General features: G+C 33.0%; 1 protein-coding gene across 1 annotated transcript in view; it reads left to right on the top strand.

Annotated features, from left to right (window-relative positions):
- The window catches only part of CTNNA3 (catenin alpha 3), a 1,637,417-nt gene that overhangs the window by 1,485,554 nt on the left and 132,080 nt on the right, over nucleotides 1-19,783 (top strand). Inside the window, exon 14 of the mRNA XM_068548855.1 lies at nucleotides 9,616-9,797. Coding sequence (XP_068404956.1) covers nucleotides 9,616-9,797 — 182 coding nt within the window. The remainder of the gene's footprint in view (nucleotides 1-9,615; nucleotides 9,798-19,783) is intronic.

The following is a 19,783-nucleotide window of genomic DNA, read 5'->3' as shown; positions in this document are numbered from 1 at the left end:
TTCTCCATTTGTCTTCCAAATACCTTTTACAGCTTTATTTTCTCCTAAAACCAGGACACAAGTTGGTTTACAAATAATATATGACTAATTTTTTTCAAAACTAACATTTAACCCTAGTGATAAAAACTCTGTTGTTAATGAAACCATAAACAAGGAGGTATTATGTAAAAGGAAAAAAAAAATTGGAGGAGGTCTTCTTCATTTATAGGAGACATGTATATGTCCCCTAGAGACCTCATTTCCATGATTGTAAAAGGTAGATATTAACAATATCAACCCTAGAATATTATTATTTAAATGGTATAATTTTTCAAAAGTACTTAGCAAAGTGACTGGCATGTGGGAAGCATGAACAAATGTTAATTACCATTATTATTATTACCATTAGAAAATAGGCAATCAGTCAAGTAAGGCAAGCCCAGAGATAAACCCATGCACCTATGGTCAACTAATCAATGACAAAGGAGGCAAGGATATACAATGGAGAAAAGACAGTCTCTTCAATAAGTGGTGCTGGGAGAACTGGGCAGCTACATGTAAAAGAATGAAATTAGAACACTCCCTAACACCGTACACAAAAATAAACTCAAAATGGATTAGAGACCTAAATGTAAGACTGGATACTATAAAACTCTTAGAGGAAAACATAGGAAGAACACTCTTCGACATAAATCACAGCAAGATCTTTTTTGATCCACTTCCTAGAGTAATGGAAATAAAAACAAAAATAAACAAATGGGACCTAATGAAACTTAAAAGTTTATGCACAGCAAAGGAAACTACAAACAGGATGAAAAGACAACCCTCAGAATGGGAGAAAATATTCGCAAATGAATCAACGGACAAAGGATTAATCTCCAAAATATATAAACAGCTCATGCAGCTCAATATTAAAAAAACAAACAACCCAATCCAAAAATGGGCAGAAGACCTAAATAGACATTTCTCCAAAGAAGACATACAGATGGCCAAGAAGCACATGAAAAGCTGCTCAACATCACTAATTATTAGAGAAATGCAAATCAAAACTACAATGAGGTATCACCTCACACCAGTTAGAATGGGCATCATCAGAAAATCTACAAACAACAAATGCTGAAGAGGGTGTGGAGAAAAGGGAACCCTCTTGCACTGTTGGTGGGAATGTAAATTGATACAGCCACTATGGAGAACAGTATGGAGGTTCCTTAAAGAACTAAAAGCAGAATTACCATATGACCCAGCAATCCCACTACTGGACATACACCCAGAGAAAACCATAATTCAAAAAGACACATGCACCCCAATGTTCATTGCAGCACTATTTACAATAGCCAGGTCATGGAAGCAACCTAAATGCCTATCGACAGATGAATGGATAAAGAAGATGTGGTACATATATACAATGGAATATTACTCAGCCATAAAAAGGAACAAAATTGGGTCATTTGTTGAGACGTGGATGGATCTAGAGACTGTCATATAGAGTGAAGTAAGTCAGAAAGAGAAAAACAAATATCATATATTAACGCATATATGTGGAACCTAGAAAAATGGTACAGATGAACCGGTTTGCAAGGCAGAACTTGAGACACAGATGCAGAGAACAAACGTATGGACACCAAGGGGGGAAAGTGGCGGTGGGGTGGGGATGGTGGTGTGATGAATTGGGCGATTGGGATTGACATGTATACACTAATATGTATGAAATGGATAACTATTACGAACCTGCTGTATAAAAAAATAAATAAAATTCAAAAAATTCAAAAAATTAAAAAGAGCGTTGCAGGTTTATTTGGTATGAGAAAAAAAAGAAAATAGGCAATCAATCAAGTAAGCCTAATGATTTAATACTCTGTGTTTCAACCCAGCCCCTGAAGCCTATAAGGTTTTATAATAAAATGAGATAGTTTTATAGCTGACAGGAATCTGTGAGTGTACCCCACAAGGTTTTAAGAGTGCTATTTTTGACAGATGAGGAAACTGAAAGCTTTTTAAAGCTAATATATTTATAAATTTGATTTAAAGGACTACATATAAAAATGTAGAAATGTATATTATTCCTTAAAGCAGAGTCCAATTTTAATCCCTAAATATCATTTTAAAATATTATGGAAAACTTTCTCTAATGAATTCTCATGAATATGTTTGAAATCACAATTTAGTATGCTTAAAAAATCAGTGCAAAAACCTTTTTTTATGAGTTTGTTCTCCCAATTTTAATTAAGTTGAATTTCTGCCGGCAGCACTTTAGACTCTCTAAACTCCAGTGAAATGTTCTACTGCTTATGTTTTTGATATATTAGAAACATATCCATTCCCAAATGCCTGTGGGCTTATTTAAAAAATTATAAATGCTATTATTAAATTAGGTGTACACTGAAGGTAAGAACAAGAATTCCCCTTTTAGTAATATTTAACCATTATGCATACACCAGGCATATATTTTAAAAGTTTATAAAACATTTCATTGTGAATGTTGAGTTCTAGCTACCCACCCACGTGAGTAATACTAATTGGTTAGGAATTCCCTAATATTTATAAAAACTAGTAATTGTGGCTTACTTATTAATAAAATACTATTTCTGTGTTCCATCCAGGTTTATGGATAGGGAATGTAACAGAGTCATATGATTTACTTAAGAATTCAGTTTTCATGTAAAAGTTATAGCTAAGTAAAGCAGAACATTTTTGTGGGAAGAGAGAACTATTAATAATGGCAACAGGTGGATTTATGTACCAAATCTGCCGTTAACCAGCTGGGTAATATTTTTCAAGACATTTCTCTTCCCTGGAACTCAGTTTCCTTATCTGTAAAATAAGCAATTTGGATTCTAGAGCTTCTGAAAATAAGAGAATTATAGTGAGCTTCTATTACCATATAGTTTATTGCTTATGGAATGTATTCATTCAAAATATACTACTTGTTCTCTACCTAAACTCTATGAGGTAGCTAAGTGAATATTGTAAAATATTCCCATAATATTGTAGAAAGTCTTGGAGGCCAGGCTATTACATTTATATACATTAATCGTAAGCACCATTTACTAAGTCCCTAATGTATTCTAGGTATCACTATTTACAGACATAACTCTAATTGTCAGAAAATCCCTAATAAGATTGTCGTCATTTAACATGTGATGAAACTCGGGTCTAGGATGGTTACGTTACTATCTACAAAGCTAGTAGTTGGCAGAGCTGGAGTTTGAATGGAGGTCTGTGTGACAACAATTTTTTGCATTTTTTTCTATTATCACTTTTTTCTTTCCTTTTTATCTTTTTTAAGTGTTAATAAAAATCATTTAAAGTGTTTAAGTAAAGAACTAATGTAGGAATATCAACATTTTAAGTAGTAGTGATGAGCATAATGAAATTAAAAAGTAGATAAAAAATGAGAAGATCAGTTGTGCTATTAATATAGTCTTAGAGGAATAACAAAATCCTGGACAGGAAATTAGGATTTGGGGATTAACATATACCCACTACTATATATAAAATTTATAACAACAACGACCTACTGTATAGCACAAGGAATACAATACTCTACTCAATATTTTGTAATAACCTACATGGGAAAAGAATCTGAAAAAGAATGGATTTATGTATATGTATAACTGAATCACTTAGCTGTACACCTGAAACTAACACAACATTGTAAATCAACTATACTCCAATATAAAATAAAAATTAAATTTTAAAACATTTTAAAAAAGAAAGTGGACAGGAAAAATAAGAGAAATTAATTTCTACCTTGTACAGGTAGAAGCTTAGAAAATGTGTAAATATAAGTGACAAAATGCAAGATCAGTGCTCTAAAATTTTGATCCCACAAGCCTATTCTTCTTTATGTCTTGACAGTTTCTATTAACAACTGCAAACAAACATTTATCATGTATATGCTCCTACGTTCAGGAAACTTATAGTCTGGGGCAGAAGACCAAAAAACCTACAAAAAAGCAAATAAGATAGACAGACAGACAGATTCACCACTATTACTCTGAAAGATGATTCTGCTTTCAAAGACCTTTCCTCTAGTGAGAAAAGATAGTCACATTTACAAATAATTAGGCTACAATAGAGAACAATATAAACATCCTGAGGGAACAACTGATAACATGTTCTGAAACCTTTAATAGAATAATTGTATATTATATAATATATAATTATATTATATAATATTTCTCCTTTTTTCTGGAGAAGAAAGGGGGATATACTATATGAATTGGGCTTGGAAATATGATTAAGTTTGGACCAACAGAGATGGGGAAAGGAAGAAGATGAATAAAATAATTAATGGACAATGTCTTAAGATATTTACATGCAACAGCAAATAGCTTGGTTTAGCTTGAGGGTACAGTGGAAGATGAAATGACATTGAAAGGAAGATGAAATGACATTGAAAAGCTGGTTGGGGGACTTCCCTGGTGACACAGTGGTTAAGAATCTGCCTGCCATGCAGGGGATACGGGTTCGAGCCCTGGTCCCGGAAGATCCCACATGCCGCGGAGCAACTAAGCCCGTGCACCACAACTACTGAGCTTGTGCTCTAGAGCCCGTGAGCCACACTAACTGAGCCCGCGTGCCTAGAGCCGGTGCTCTGCAACAAAGAGAAGGCATCACAACAAGAAGCCTGCGCACTGCAATGAAAAGTAGCCCCCACTCACCGCTACTAGAGAGTAGAGAAACTACATCACAACTAGAGAAAGCCCGTGCACAGCAATGAAGACCCAATGCAGCCAATAAATAAATAAATAAAAAGAAAAGCTGGTAGGGGCAAAGGTCATGGTGATGCCTGTGTCATAGTAATTTCACTCCTAGATATAGACTCAAGAAGAATGTACCCATATATGCACCAAAAGAAAAATATAAGAATATTTACTATTCATAATAGCCAAAAATATTATGCTTCCCAAAAGGCCATTAATAGAAAAACAGATAAATGAATGGTATATGTTTACACAGTGGAATACTCTGTATAGAGCAATGAGAATAAACAGACTATAACTCCATGCAATAATATAGATGTATTTCAAATATATAAATGTTAGACATAAAAAGCCAGGTACAAGAGTACATATATTATTATTCCATTTTTATAAGGTTCAGAAACAGGAAAATCTATAGTTTTAGATATACAGGTAGTTATTTGATTGCTCTTGGGAGATAATGACTAGAATAGGACACAAGGAGGCTTTTGGGGGTGATGCTATTTTTTCCTTAATTGGGTGCTAGGTACAGGGTTCCCTCAGTTTGTGAAAGTTGTTCAACTGTACAGTTAAGATTTGGGCATTTTTCTATGTGAATTTTCTACTTTAATTAAATTTAATGGTGATATTTGAGGAATTTATAGTCTTTATTCAATAAGGAGACATGAAAGGTGTTTTTTAGCTGAAGCATTGTGCAATTCTATGAGTCAGAAAGATTGAATCAAACGGTGGCAAGACAAAAGGATTGAAAATGAAAGAGAAAATTAAGACCCAAACTTGTATAATAGTAATAGGAAAGCAAAGAAAGAGATGGATGTGATAAAAGTGTTAGTGATAAAATTGACAAATGTTGTGCCTATCAGAACAGGATAGATAAAAGGGGAGATTTTTGTTTTTTAAATGAGATTTCAAGACTGGATGGCAGGTAGTACTACTGACAGAAATGAACATAAAGATAAAGGATTTAGCAAGCGTTGGCAAACTATAGCCAGCTGGTCAAATCTGGCCCATTGACTGTTTTTGTACAGCCCATGAGCTGGGAATGTTTTTGTTTTGTTTTGTTTTGGGTTTTTTATGGGCTTTTTGTTGTTGTTGTTTTGGGGTTTTTTTTTTTTTTTACATTTTTAAATGGTTGAAAAAATTCAGAATAGATGTAATCAGAATAATATTTGTGATGTGTGAAAATTATAGGCAATTGAAATTTCAGTGTCCATAGAAAGTTGTGTGGGAACACAGCCATGCTCATTTGTTAGCACAGGGTCTATGACTGCTCTCACATTACAGCAGCAGTGGAGTTAAGTAATGCAATAGATTGGTATGGTACAGCCTGCAAAATGTATACTATGTACTATCTTGCCCTTTCGGAAAAATTCTGCTTACCTCTGTTTTAGAGCTAAAATTATAAATGATATATGTATACTTGAAAATGCCTAATAGGCTAATGGGAACACACAACTTTTGTTGAAGAGAGGAGAATAACCTGAGAAATAGAATTCTGAGGATCACTAACTGTATAGAGTGAAGAACTGAATCTCTTAGTATGAGTAACAGTTAGCATTTAATAGCACTTAAGAATTTTAAAAAGTATATTCATATACATTCATTCTTTTGATCTCTAAAACAACCTGTGATGTGAATATCATTGTTTTCTAGTTTGCAAATAAGGAAACTTATATTGTAAAAAATATGTGGCTGTATTTTGGAGAACAATTGCATTCAAAAGTAGAAGGTGATAGAGAAATACCAGCGAGGAGAATGTAGATATTTTGGCCTATGGTGGGCATTATTCCTCTTGTTTGCAGGCATGGTGATAGAACAAAAACTCGAGTCAGAGTTTCTGGGTTTTCATCCTGGTTCTACCATTTACTAACACTACAATCTTGAGTAGATCACTTAACCTTTTAGAGACTCAGCTTCATAATCTTAGCATAATAGTGTTCTTACCTCAGAGGGCTGTTATGAAGATTAAATTTTAAATATATGTTAAGGCACCTAGAAGAGTGTTTGACATATATAAATGTTATTTTCATTGTCTTTTGGAACAGATTTTAGAATCAGTTAACATACAGTGTAATTTCATTTGGATGGCAGGGATTCAAAAAGCCTTTATTAGCTGTTTATATCAGAGTTGTATTCTATATATGTGAGCAGGAGAAGAGCCACTTAGCCAGCTGGCAATAAATATCAGAGATTCCACTTACTTGATTTGTCTTGAGCTTTGTCCCTCAGTTTCTTTGCTTATCCAGGCAAAAATCATCCCATAAGGAACATTCACCCAGAATTCCTAAATATCAAATATTCTCTGAAGTTCTATTTTGATATTTTCATAGTGATTGCAATTGATTGATGGCATTTAATAAATCATTCACAGAAGCACTAAAAATCTTCAGTAAAGGTGTCAGTCAGTAATTTAATGCTTTTTTGTCCCTGTTGTTCCTCTTGTAAAAAAGAGTCAGAATTCTCCAGAACTTTTAGTTTTGTAAACTATTGCCCAACTTTTGGCCCTTATCTTGTCAAAAGTAAATATCTGCCAATTGTAATTCACCATATGAGTTGAGATGTTATTAAGGAAACTGAGTGCAACCCATGAGATTCTTGTCCAGGACAGGGTCAGTCAATGCTATCCAATAATCGACTCTGTTCCCTGCATGGTAGGTGGATAGCAGTTGCAATTATTGTCATTTTGTGTCTGGGGAAATGTAGACAGGAGAGTTAAGTGACTTCCTCACGGTCATATTGTGAATCAATGGCATTCCAAGGAACAGAACTTGGAATACACTTAACCAGATCACCTCTTAAATGGTTTGAACTTTAGCATGAGGATAGTGAAAAATTTTCCACTGTATGCCAGTATACACGTCAAAATTATTTCTTAGATCCAGAGTCATGCATTTATTATCTCTGAGATAAAGGCTGTAAAAAGAGACCCCAAATAAATTGGTCTATAGCTATTATCATTTGGAAGTTTAAATACGTTTTTGTGAAAATGGAGAGAATGATAATGACCAGTAGTTAAGAAGGAGAAAATTCATTTCTATTTTTGAGCTAGTTTAGTGCATTAGTAGCTTACAACTTTCTTAATGGCTTGTATACTACTGATTTCAGACATAAGGGAAGTTGTGTCTTTATTTACATGCTTTGCCACATACCAGCAGCAGTAAAAACTCCTCTTCCTTTAATGTGTCACATAGGCCACATTTCCTGAGAAAAGAAACTACAAACTATTTTCAGCTCCTAAGGAAGAGTCATCTGTACACTCATCGATTAAAAACTTAGTCTCATAGCTTAATTTAGTTCTTAAAATAAAATAAAATATATAATGAAAAGAAAGCAAATTTTAAGTGCTAGATATGTGAATATATTTTTATTTTTTATTCAGTAGGAAATAACTATCATTTATTGTGAACTCAATATGTATCAAGCCTTATGCTAAGGAGCTTAAAGAAAACTTCATATCAGAAAGCTTCATCATTTAGTTTCTTTAATAGGTTAGAACTGAAGCATGGATAACTAATCCTGAGATTTTACAAATGTCAAGTTATTTTAGACCCCGAATTAGGCTTATGATAGATAATAAATGAAAGATATTTGATACTGCTTCTTTGATTTTTATATTTTGGTCAGATTTTCCATTGACCATTCTTATAATTCCTTCCATTCATATATTTAATTTTATTGCTATTGTACACTATTGCCTCAATAAAGTGTGTTTTTAGTATTCTGAACCTAGTAACCACATTTTTGTAAAGCTTTCTGAGGTGATTTCTTCCAATTTCCCCATTTATAGGTGAACTAGAAATCAGCACCTGGAAATATTAATACATAGGCATTGTAGGTATCACATGTTCCCTGTGAATAATCAAATAAGTAAATTCTGCTTATATGATTTATCCTTTTTAAATGTTCTGTCTCAAACCTATTTACTTCTTCTACTATTGGATTATGTATGAACTTCTTTTTTGACAAGATGATTGAATAGACAATCTCATGAAATTTTATGGCCTTGATTATTATTATCGAATCACTTTTATTTCAAAGTTCTTTTTTATTTGAGAAAAAGTCATAGGTCCCAGGTGCTGTGGTTGTGAATATGGTAGTTTAGGGGTATAGATAGTTTTCTACCATCCCACATTCTAAATTGCAAGTGCAAGAAGCAAGTTTGCATACTGTTCAAAATATGACATATACAAAGAATAGTACTATGCCAGTGCATTAAGTTTACTGTGTATAAGAAAATAGCACCTCAAAACTCAGGATGCTAATTAGGGAGGGCTGCCTTAATAAACCCTGCCCATAACATTTTTATTCTTCACCCAGATAGTTTGTAATACACATATACACTTGAATATGTTTATATGCACCATATACACATTAATCCTTAGGATTTTATATATGTGCTTGTCTATATACATATGATTTATAAATGTATACTGTACTGTTTACCAATGTGTATTCATTGTTTACATAAGGATCTATCAATGTATATACATACATAGATAAACAGTATCATTTCAAGCTATAGTTTGTTATACTTCTACATCTTGAAGCATACTATTAATAAAATTAAATAAGGTATATGCTTTTCTAACATATATGAGGAATTACATTAAGTTTGAATTAATTTAAAATTGTAAAACGTTAGAAATGCGAGAAGTCATACATTTATATTAAGGAGTAGATTTAAATATGTCAGATATTATACTTTTGTATTAAATTTAACATTGTAGTTCTAGAGCAAACAATTATATTCAATAGATTTTTATATGAAAAATTAAACCTGGAAAGTTTTATTATATGACTTTAAAAAAACAATGATATGTCTCTATTCTTAAATGAACAAGTTTTATGAACATCCTATAATGATCGCTTTTTCCTAAAATGTATTTTGACATAGTGGAATGATTATAAATCTAATTATCACCTGTTTTAGGCTAAGATGACTCAATTGCCTGAGGCAGAAAAGGAAAAGATAGCTGAGCAAGTTGCTGATTTCAAGAAAGTAAAGAGTAAGCTGGATGCTGAGATTGAGATATGGGACGATACGAGCAACGATATCATTGTTCTCGCCAAGAAGATGTGTATGATCATGATGGAAATGACAGACTTCACAAGGTAATTATGTGGGAAATGATGTGTAATATTTATAATGTTAGAAACAGTTGTCATATTAGTGAAACCTTAAGTTTCTCTGAGTGTCAGGTGCTAAAAATTAAGTGGTATGGGAAAAGCAAATAATAAAGAACTAGAAAGTTGTAGGTAGGTCCTTCTAGAGGTTTTGGTAAATAAATGTGGCAGAGTGTCTCATAAACTGCTGAGGAATAATTTTAGAAACCAGTTTATGTCCTCACTCTCAGGAACCTTCTCTGTGTATCGTATTAGCTTTTTTTTTTCTTTTTTTATTACAAAGAAAGTGGTAAATCAAGTTATGATCTCTATTGGAGCTATCCGAATGATTGATTTTCATAGCTACATACTGAGATATCAACTAGATATATTTGAAATTACAGTGACTTAATGATATACACAAAGGAATCATACATTGTCTGTATATTCTAGAAGTAATAAACATGTTTCTTATAGCTTCAAAATATTATTTTACAGAGCTAGCCAAAGAGCAATACCAGTTACTAAAATGTAACTGCCTTACCATTTACTAAAATGTACAAAACTACAACAATTAAAATAATTTAGTTTTGATGTAATTATAAAAGTCACAGAACAGAAGAATACTCTGAAGCAGACCTAGTATAATTACGAAACTATTTATTTATATCCCTATACATTAAGCACAAAAATAAGTTTTAGATGGAGTAATGAAATAAATGTAATTTAAAAATAATAATAAATGGAAAAAATATACATGAATATTTCATTAAAATTAAGATTGAGGAAAGCTTTCTAAGCATTATAGACAAAGAACTCATAAAAAAGGATCATTAAATTGAATGGCATTAAAAATTCTAAATATCAATAGAATGTCCTAAACAACACTTAAATATAAATGGATAATTGGGTAAACATCTGTAACAAAAAATAACAAAAATTTGATGTCATTTGTATATAAAGAATAGTTACAGACATTAAAAATTTTTTAAATGTCCTAGTAGAAGAATGGGCAAAAGATATGAGCAGATAGCTCACCAGTTTCTCCCCATAAAAGGTATGAGCCATAAGTATGTGAAAATATTTTAACCTAAAGTATTTAAAATAACATACCTTTTAATTCTGTAAAACTGGCCAAAACTTTTAAAATAGCCCTTTACAGAGAAGGTATGGTAATGAAAGCATATATTGATATAAGCCTTGTGGTAATTTGGCAATATGTATAAACTAAAAACTTTCATAAACTTTTAATATCTATATCTATCTATATCTGTATATTATATATACAATTTCATAAAGAATACCTGTTAGATATCAGTTTATGTTTGCCCCTCTTGGTTCTTGCCATTTTTTCTAACCCCCTACCATGACTTCTAAATGTCTTACCATTTCCTTTCATACACAGAATTCAGTTTTAACCGATTGCTCAGTCTCTACAAAGATTCTGAGAAACTTCTCCCCCTCTACTCCACACGTATATTTTATATATATATAAAACATAGACATGAATGTGCCTGTGTATAAGAAACAAACTATACTACAGTGATATTAAATACTGACTATGTTTTGGTAGTTTAGTGGTGGGTAAGTTAATTACTTTTACTTTTAATTTTCTATAATTTGTTCATTTTCTATGATAAGTATATACGTATTTTAAATAATTTATAATTTTGCTTCAAGTTAGTCCTAAGAGAGTGGAAGTTGACTAAACTTAAATCATTTCATGCAAACTTTCCCAAAAGTTAAGACTAAAACGAAGCACAAATAAAACCTTAAGTGATGTCAGCTTTCAACATTATTAAGATACAGAAAATAGTGTGAGTTTCAAAGTACTACCTTTAAGTAGAGAAATAAACACCAAATTCCAACAGCGCTACTGCTGGTACTCTGTCAGCGACATAAACCTATGGATCTGGAAAGCAGGCATTGAGAAAATTAAAACTCCTAGTAGAAATGGGAGGAATGTGAAAAGGCAATAGATAAAGCACAAAAGAAAATTGGACCAAAATGAGGACACCTGATGCTAAGTGATAAAATACTGAACCACAGGTCTGGGACTTGTCATTTTACAACGTTAACTATAGAGATTGAGCTTAAAATTGAATGGGTCTGGATTTGGGAAATGTCACTTTTGAGAAAAAAAAAGGAAAATACGGGACAAGTGACACTGAAGGTATGTCAGTGATCGAAAAGGACATAGATAGGAAATAAGAAGGAACCTAGAAAATGAAAGAGAATCACAATATATGTCAACCCCTCCCCTTCCCCACCACCACCAAAAATGTTACCCATTAAAGAAAGTATATTTTACAATAATGATTAAAAGAGAGTGTTCTTGGTCCAGGAGCCCTGTCTAAAATCAAAAAGATTCAGACCGATGACATGCAAAGCTACGTAATGAGATATAGAAAATGAACGTGTTTCTGGGTACATATGCAAAGGAAATGAAATAATTATCTTTAGGAGTTATTGGTATTCCCACGTTCACTGCAGCATTACTCACCATAGTCAAGATATGGAAACAGTCTTAGTGTCCATCAGTGATTGAATAGATAGAGAAAATGTCATATATAAAAAGTAAATTTGTGTTTATGATAAATTTAAATAAATGATACATATGAATTTTTTCAGCCATAATAAAGGAAACCCTACTCATTTGTGACACATGGATGACCCTGGAGAGCATTATGCTAAGTGAAATAAGCTAGACAGAGAAAGACCAACACTGGATGGTATCACTTATATGTGGAATCTTTAAAAAAAAAAAAAAGTCAAACAGAGAATAGAATGGTGGGGGTTGGAGGGCGGGAGAAGTAGAGAGATGCTGATCAAAGATTACAAACTTTCAGTTATAAGATGAGTAAGTTCTGAGGATCTAATATATAGCATGTTGACCACAGCTATTAATACTTGAAATTTGCTGAGAGTAGATCTTAAGAGTTCTCATGCAAAAAAGGTAATTATGTAAGGTAACAGATATGTTAGTTAACTTGATTGTGGTAATCATTTCACATTGTATACATATATCAAATCATCACATTGTACACTATAAATATATTACAGTTTTGTCAATTATGCCTCAATAAAGCTGAAAAAAGTGAGAATCAAAACAATTCAGCTGATGAAAACCTTCCATCTAGAAAACAAATACAAAACAACAATAAAACTATAACACAACACTCCAAACTACAGTGAATTTCAAAAAATAAAGAGTTGAAGATACATGTTTTTAAAACCTGGACTCAGAAGATCAAAAACTAAGAAGATAAATTTAAAAAGAAAAAATGAAATGAGGAATGCATTGAGTTAATAAAACTTAGGGAAAAAATTAAAGGACAAAAATATCTAAAAAATAAAAAATTATAAAGTGTCCAAAGGAAAAGAGATTCAGATAAAAATTCCATAAGGGGAGGACAGGCAGGAGATTAACCAAGAGAATGACTGTGAGATAAAGATTTAAAAAAAAAATAAGAAAAGACTCAGAGAAAAAAAGCTTGAAATGGAGAAGAGGCAAAGGAGATCTGATAGACATATGTTAGACACTTTGAAAAAAAAGAAATAATAAAACAACTAATATTTAAAAGTATAAACCAAGAAAGTTTTCCATACATAATACTAAACTTAAATTTACATGTTGAAAGACGTTACCATATTCCTAGGAAATTTGACCCAGACAACACTAAACACAAACACACACACACACACACACACACACACGTACGTTTTCCTCATATGTAAAAAATACCAATGTATTATATATAGCAATACTATATTCTACATATTATATATATGTGTGTGTGTGTGTGTGTGTATATATATATATATATATATATATATATATATATATATATATATATATATATATATATATATATATGGAGAGAGAAATAGCAAAGTGAAACCAATTGAATAACAAAAATTTATGAGAAACATCCTTACCTCCACAAAGGGGAGGCAGGTACTTTTAACCTTATGATTTCATTCCATTTGATTAGCTCTATATCTCTAAACAATACACTTCCTGAGATATGGTTTATTGACTTTTCCTGCAAATGAGAACGTAGGTCATTTATATAACTGTTCATCTTTTCTTCTATCTTTTCCTTGGTTTCATGAATTTATATATTTTATTATTTATATTTATAGACCTTGATAATATTATGTTATCCATAAAGTATTTCTCGCTATATGTATATTAGTTATATCTCAACTTCTCACTCTGTATGTTGAAGAAATACCCACTCTTACTCTTTCTTTTGCCCGTTACTGCTTCCTCTTCTACATCTCATTTGTAACCCAACTTCTTTCTAGCATACCTCTTTTATGTTGATAGTTAATGTAACATTTACATTCTTCTAAATAACTAAATCACCCATGCTTATTCTATTGGTTTATTCTGAAAGTGAAGATTAATAAATAAAATGTTTATGACACTGATATAATTAACCTAGATAGGAAACACACATGAAGGAAACATATTTCCAGTAGAAAGTTGAATTAGAGTTTAGATGTAAAGTACCCATACATTTATTTGGGAAACAACACATCATGGAAAGAAACCTGAACTAAAAACTATGTTTTAACATCAGTTTGATAAATGTGTCAATGAGAGTTCTCTTAACCTTTCTCACCATATTGTCTAAAGAGTATATATATATAGGCAGAATCTAAAATTAGAAGGAAAAACAATCAAGGACAAAGCCATGAGGAAAAAAAGCTTTTAAGAAGTGGGCAGAGGAGATAGAATCCCATAAAGACAGAGCACTCAGTAAGAAATTGTGTAATATGCAAAGAACGATTCTTGGGCCAGAGTTAAGAAAGTTTCAGTGAGTTATCAATTAAGTGTTTTACTTGAAGAGATCCTAATTAAAGTAAAGATTGAAAAGATAGTATAGTTTTGGCTATTCTCAATTTATGGTTACTTTTGTTTGAGTAGCTTCACTAGATTTTAGGTGAGAGATTAAAAAGCCTTATTAATTCATTATGAAGTAGATGAGAAAAGAGCAGATGGTAAAACAAAGATACTCAAAGTAGTAACTTAAAGGAGGCAAATGATCAAGACAAGATTTAGAGATTCCTGAATAACTTGAATATATTCTAGGTTGAAGGGACAGGGGAAATGGGGAGGGATAGAATGAAACTGTAAAAGTTATTCAACTTTTATTCAATAGCTATAGCCAAAAATGAGACAAAAGGGTAGAGCATAAACACTGAGAAATAGGGAAAGAAAGAAATAAACAAAAACAGATATAAGGATTAACCTGCATGAGTTTACATGGTGTATCTTCTAGTCTTAGCTAGAATGTCCGTCATAGAAGCCTTTCCTGGCCAAATGGCATAAAGACTTCCCCCAACCTGTCTCTCTATGTTACAAGATCCTGTTACTTTCTACTTTACAGTTAGCACTTCTTGGATTACCTAGTTCATTTGTTTACATATGCTCTTCCTCCATATCCCTAATGGAGCGTAAGTGGTGTGAAAATATGAAATTTGACTTATTTTTTTTATACCCAGAACTTATAACAGCCTAAATAGAATACATACATATATACATATATGTAGTTGCACATACTATAGCATATTCATATGCATATATATGTATAGTATACAGTAATGTGTTGAATGAATTAAGACATTTAACAATTTCAATTAATTAATTAATTAAAAAGAAAGAAAAACAACTTGAACTCGGAAGGAACCAGGAATAAGCAAATACCCAAACAAACAAAAAACAGTGGAGTAACATAAATTTAAGCTCTTGACACCAACTCGTTGTATTTATTCCTTAACCCATATATAGATCCTAAATGCTGAACACAAAGATTTTAATTTTAATGCCCATATGGCATTAAGAGGCGACACATAGGGGAGCTAGAGATGAGGTCCTTGGAAAAGCCTAGAGCTGTGCCTCTAAAAAGGAAACTAGAAATATTTCTATGCATCAGCCTGAGGGAACATCAAAATTATTTTCCTTGGAGTCTAGGTCAAATAAAGGTCTTTAAGAAATAGTGACTTCAAGTCTATGACCTATTAAACTGATGAATTTCAAATTACATAAGCAGAAAAGGCTACCTTTAGAGAAGAATTAAGATGCAAGAAGCAATGGTGAGCAAAGAAATCAGAAACCATGCTGGTCTATTCAAATAAGCTTTGGCGGAACAATGAGGACAGCACAGAAAGACTGTGTGAAGTAGCAACATTACACAGGGAACATGTAAATGAGATCAGAGTTAAATGGTCTATTTTTATATTCAGGGAAAATTTAGAAGTATTAATACTATACTTTGCTACATGAAGAATGCATATAGTGCCTTTTAATATTTCCAAGGGATCTCTAAAATAAAATTTTCATATTAATAGATTAAATTAATGTGGAGGGCTAGAAGTTAGAAAATGAGAAAAATATAGAGAAGAAAATGTGGCGTGAATATAAAAATTCAATCATTTTATGATACATGCTAGGTATATCAGTATTTCTAATGTGTAAATGTAGCAAGCTTAGTAGTTTTAAAAAGTGTAAGTACAATACTACTATAAGTACAAACAGTAACAACAACAAAATCTATCATTTAACAGAGGCATATAGGAATACTTTTTCTAGGAACCATGGGAAAGAGGAGGAAACATCTCTTTCTAAAAGAGGAAGGAAATGTATGAATAAACAAAGGGAATTTGAGGAAGTATATGCCTAATAGATTCTACTTGCTAAGTGATGTCAACTGTGGAATATGTGAAGCCTTGAAAAGACAAAAGTGGACTGAGAGCTTGGGTAGCAAAACAGAAACAGATATGGGGATATAAAAGGTAGTTAACCTGAAAGATTATTCATTCAGTCATTTACTTAGTCACCAGTTCAAAACCTAATGCATTTATTAGCAGAGTGAATAGATTCTCTTCACCTGTTCTGAGAGAACTAGTGAATTAGACTTACCTGAAGTCCTAGGATGTTAAGGAATTTTCAGTAGAATTCAGGGGGATGAGAGAATTGAAACTACTAGAAAGAATATATTGAAATAACTGACTGGACCCAGACTGGGACAGAAGGGAAATAAGGTTGGAGAGTAGAACAAAAGGTGGAAAGGTAAGGATATGTCACCAACAGGTGATAAAGATATAGACTTTAGTTTTCCCTGCTCTATATCGGTTTCCCTCCCAAAGGAATTAATGTTTTACTGTTGACATACTTTGAATCAAGTTGGAAAGGATGCTGAAATATGACTTTGGAAAGGATGCTCAGTGACTTTGAGAGTGTCGTACTCTGTAACTAGTGTGTTAGAAGAAGATTCACAACTCCACAGAGTGATAACTCATTGGAAAATAAGACATGTGTCATGTTTTGCAAAAGCTAATCAGTCCAACATGCTCACAACCTATAGTTGTTGCTGCCAAAGGCAGCCGCAGAACAGGAATACTGTGTGTTCAAATTGTAGTAAAGGTAGGGGAGCAAAATTGAATTTCAGATTCTGACAATCTTTTACACTCGAACTGCACCCACATTCAGCTTAATTTCAGTTCATATAAACTGTGATAAATCTCCAGTTGTTTTAAAATGGAGGAAACCTTGTTCTTATTTTCACTTCCAATTGTTTTAAGAGTTTTTCTCAGACACTACAATGTTTTACTGAGGTTTAAGTTTAGCAGTTTTATATATAGATTATTCCTTAATTCTACCCACATCACATTTATCTCATTGGAGGTGTTTTAGTTTGTTTGCCGTGGGAGCTGCCAGTATAGTATTTGTCAACAAGTAGTCGATCAGTTGGTAGGCATACAGTCTCTGTCCCACATATAGATTTTTAAATAGCTGTATATTTTTTAAATAAGAAAAAATAATAAATTATATTCTCTAAAGTGCTACTGAATGCTCTGTTTTCTCATTTTCTTTAGCTACTATTTTATTATTAATAAGAGGCATAATAGTAAACTTTGAATGCTTACTCTGTACTGCACTATGATGAATATATATGTTTTCTCATTTTTATTTTCAGGACAGTTTGATTATTATATTCTCTAATTTACTGTTAAACTGAGATTCATAGAGGTCAGGTAAATTGCTCCAGGACACACAAATGAGTCTGAATTGGAGCTGGTTCAATTTCAGAATCTGGGTACCTACTCATTGTATTACAAATCTTCACCCTTGTGCTAAACAGAACAAGAGCCAGTCCTTTCTTCAAGGAGAAACAAAAATGACACATTAAAAATAAGAATAATTGTATGTTTCTAGCTGTAAATACATTGGGATTTCGGAAGAGAAGGATTAGCAGTGGAGACCAGAGTAAGCAGAGAACGAAACCTGAACAAGTGAAGTTTGTATTTGACTTTGAGTGAGATATGGGGATTGAATTGCGGAGTGAGATGACATAAGTGATAAAACCCCCAGGATGGAGGCCGGGAAGTAGGAATGAGTTAGATCCATTTGGGGGCTCTCAGAAAACTATATAAATACAGGAAGAAGTTAAGATGGGCATGAAGAAAGTGATAGCTTATGTAAGGCATTAGAAAATGGACAGGTTTTTTTGTTTGTTTGTTTAAATGAAGTAGAAAATAGGGAACTATTCAAGAATTGTAATCAGGATGGTGGCATGATAGAAAAAAATAAATCTAAGTATGACATGTGGTAAGAAGGGCAGGCACTTTTGGATGGCAATGCCAGCAGAGACTCAACCCATGGGGGTCTAGCCGCAACTGAGAGACCCAAATAATTAGACAGGCTCTGACAATTCTGATAGAGGCTAGTAGGATCTTTTTTTTTTTTTAACATCTTTATTGGAGTATAATTGCTTTACAGTGTTGCGTTAGTTTCTGCTGTACAACAAAGTGAATCAGCTATACATATACATATATCCCCATATCCCCTCCCTCTTGCATCTCCCTCCCACCCTCCCTATCCCACCCCTCTAGGTTGTCACAAAGCACCGAGCTGATCTCCCTGTGCTATGCAGCTGCTTCCCACTAGCTATCTATTTTACATTTGGTAGTGTATATATGTGGCTAATAGAATCTTGATAAATTCCTAGAAGTATTGTACCAGGGGCTGGAAAAATTACTTCTGTAAAACTTGATGTAACCATTTCTGAGCCTTGACACAAGCCCCTTGGCTTTCCAACCATTTAGTGCTTCTTCCAGCCTAAAGGGGAGAGGTGGAACAGGTTTTACTCTGGTTCTTTGTGTATTTCTGTCACTACCATCGTGATACATTCATTCCAGGGCAGAAAAGTCAGGCTTTAGTGTTTTAAAAATGATTTCTCCTTGTTGAAGGACCATCCACACAGGCACATAAGCTATGTTACATTATTACACTGAACCTGTGACATCTTCTAATAATTCAGCATTCCTTTTCTTCAGCCTCTGGGACTTTGCAGAATCAGACTGAAGGACTTAAGGCTTGCTAGACGAAAGCAAGCCTTTCCCCCTTGCACTGATTAGTTTCCCAGGGAAGCATCTTCCAAATTCCTGCCTGAAATGTAAGGGTTCTGGGAGCAGAGATGTGGAGCGTGGAGTCGCTGGTAGTCTCTACATTTACTATTAAGAATTCGGATGTTCACTTAATACCCCTGTTGTCAGTAAAAGGTACTGTACCCTTTAAATAAGTCTAAAAACCTCTAATGCAAAGACTCTATTTTCTTCTCTTCAGGGAATAATCTCCAGACTTTTCCTGGGATGACAGAGAGGCAGATATTCAATGGTGTAGAACAGGGGATGGAATCAAACTGCTACTTTCGATCTCTCCTTTCACCCCAAATTTCAGTCATACGTATCTTTCTGTTTAAATCAGTTTGATGCTTAGTTTTCCCACTGCTGATTTAGACTCTGACTTTCTTGGATTGACTGTAGTATTTCCCACTTGCTATCTGCTTCCTAGTTTCCTAATATTTCTTGCTGTTGCCTCTTCTCACATTTTGTCCTCTCCATCCTAATAGGTTTAGGTTTTTAGAAGAAGAAGAAAAAAAAGAAAGAAAAAAGAAAAGACAGTTCATCTGTATTTTCAGTGA

This window comes from Eschrichtius robustus, chromosome 7 (genome assembly GCF_028021215.1).
Source record: "Eschrichtius robustus isolate mEscRob2 chromosome 7, mEscRob2.pri, whole genome shotgun sequence".
In the NCBI taxonomy this organism is placed as follows: domain Eukaryota; kingdom Metazoa; phylum Chordata; class Mammalia; order Artiodactyla; family Eschrichtiidae; genus Eschrichtius; species Eschrichtius robustus.
This window is presented reverse-complemented; position numbering and strand designations above follow the sequence as displayed.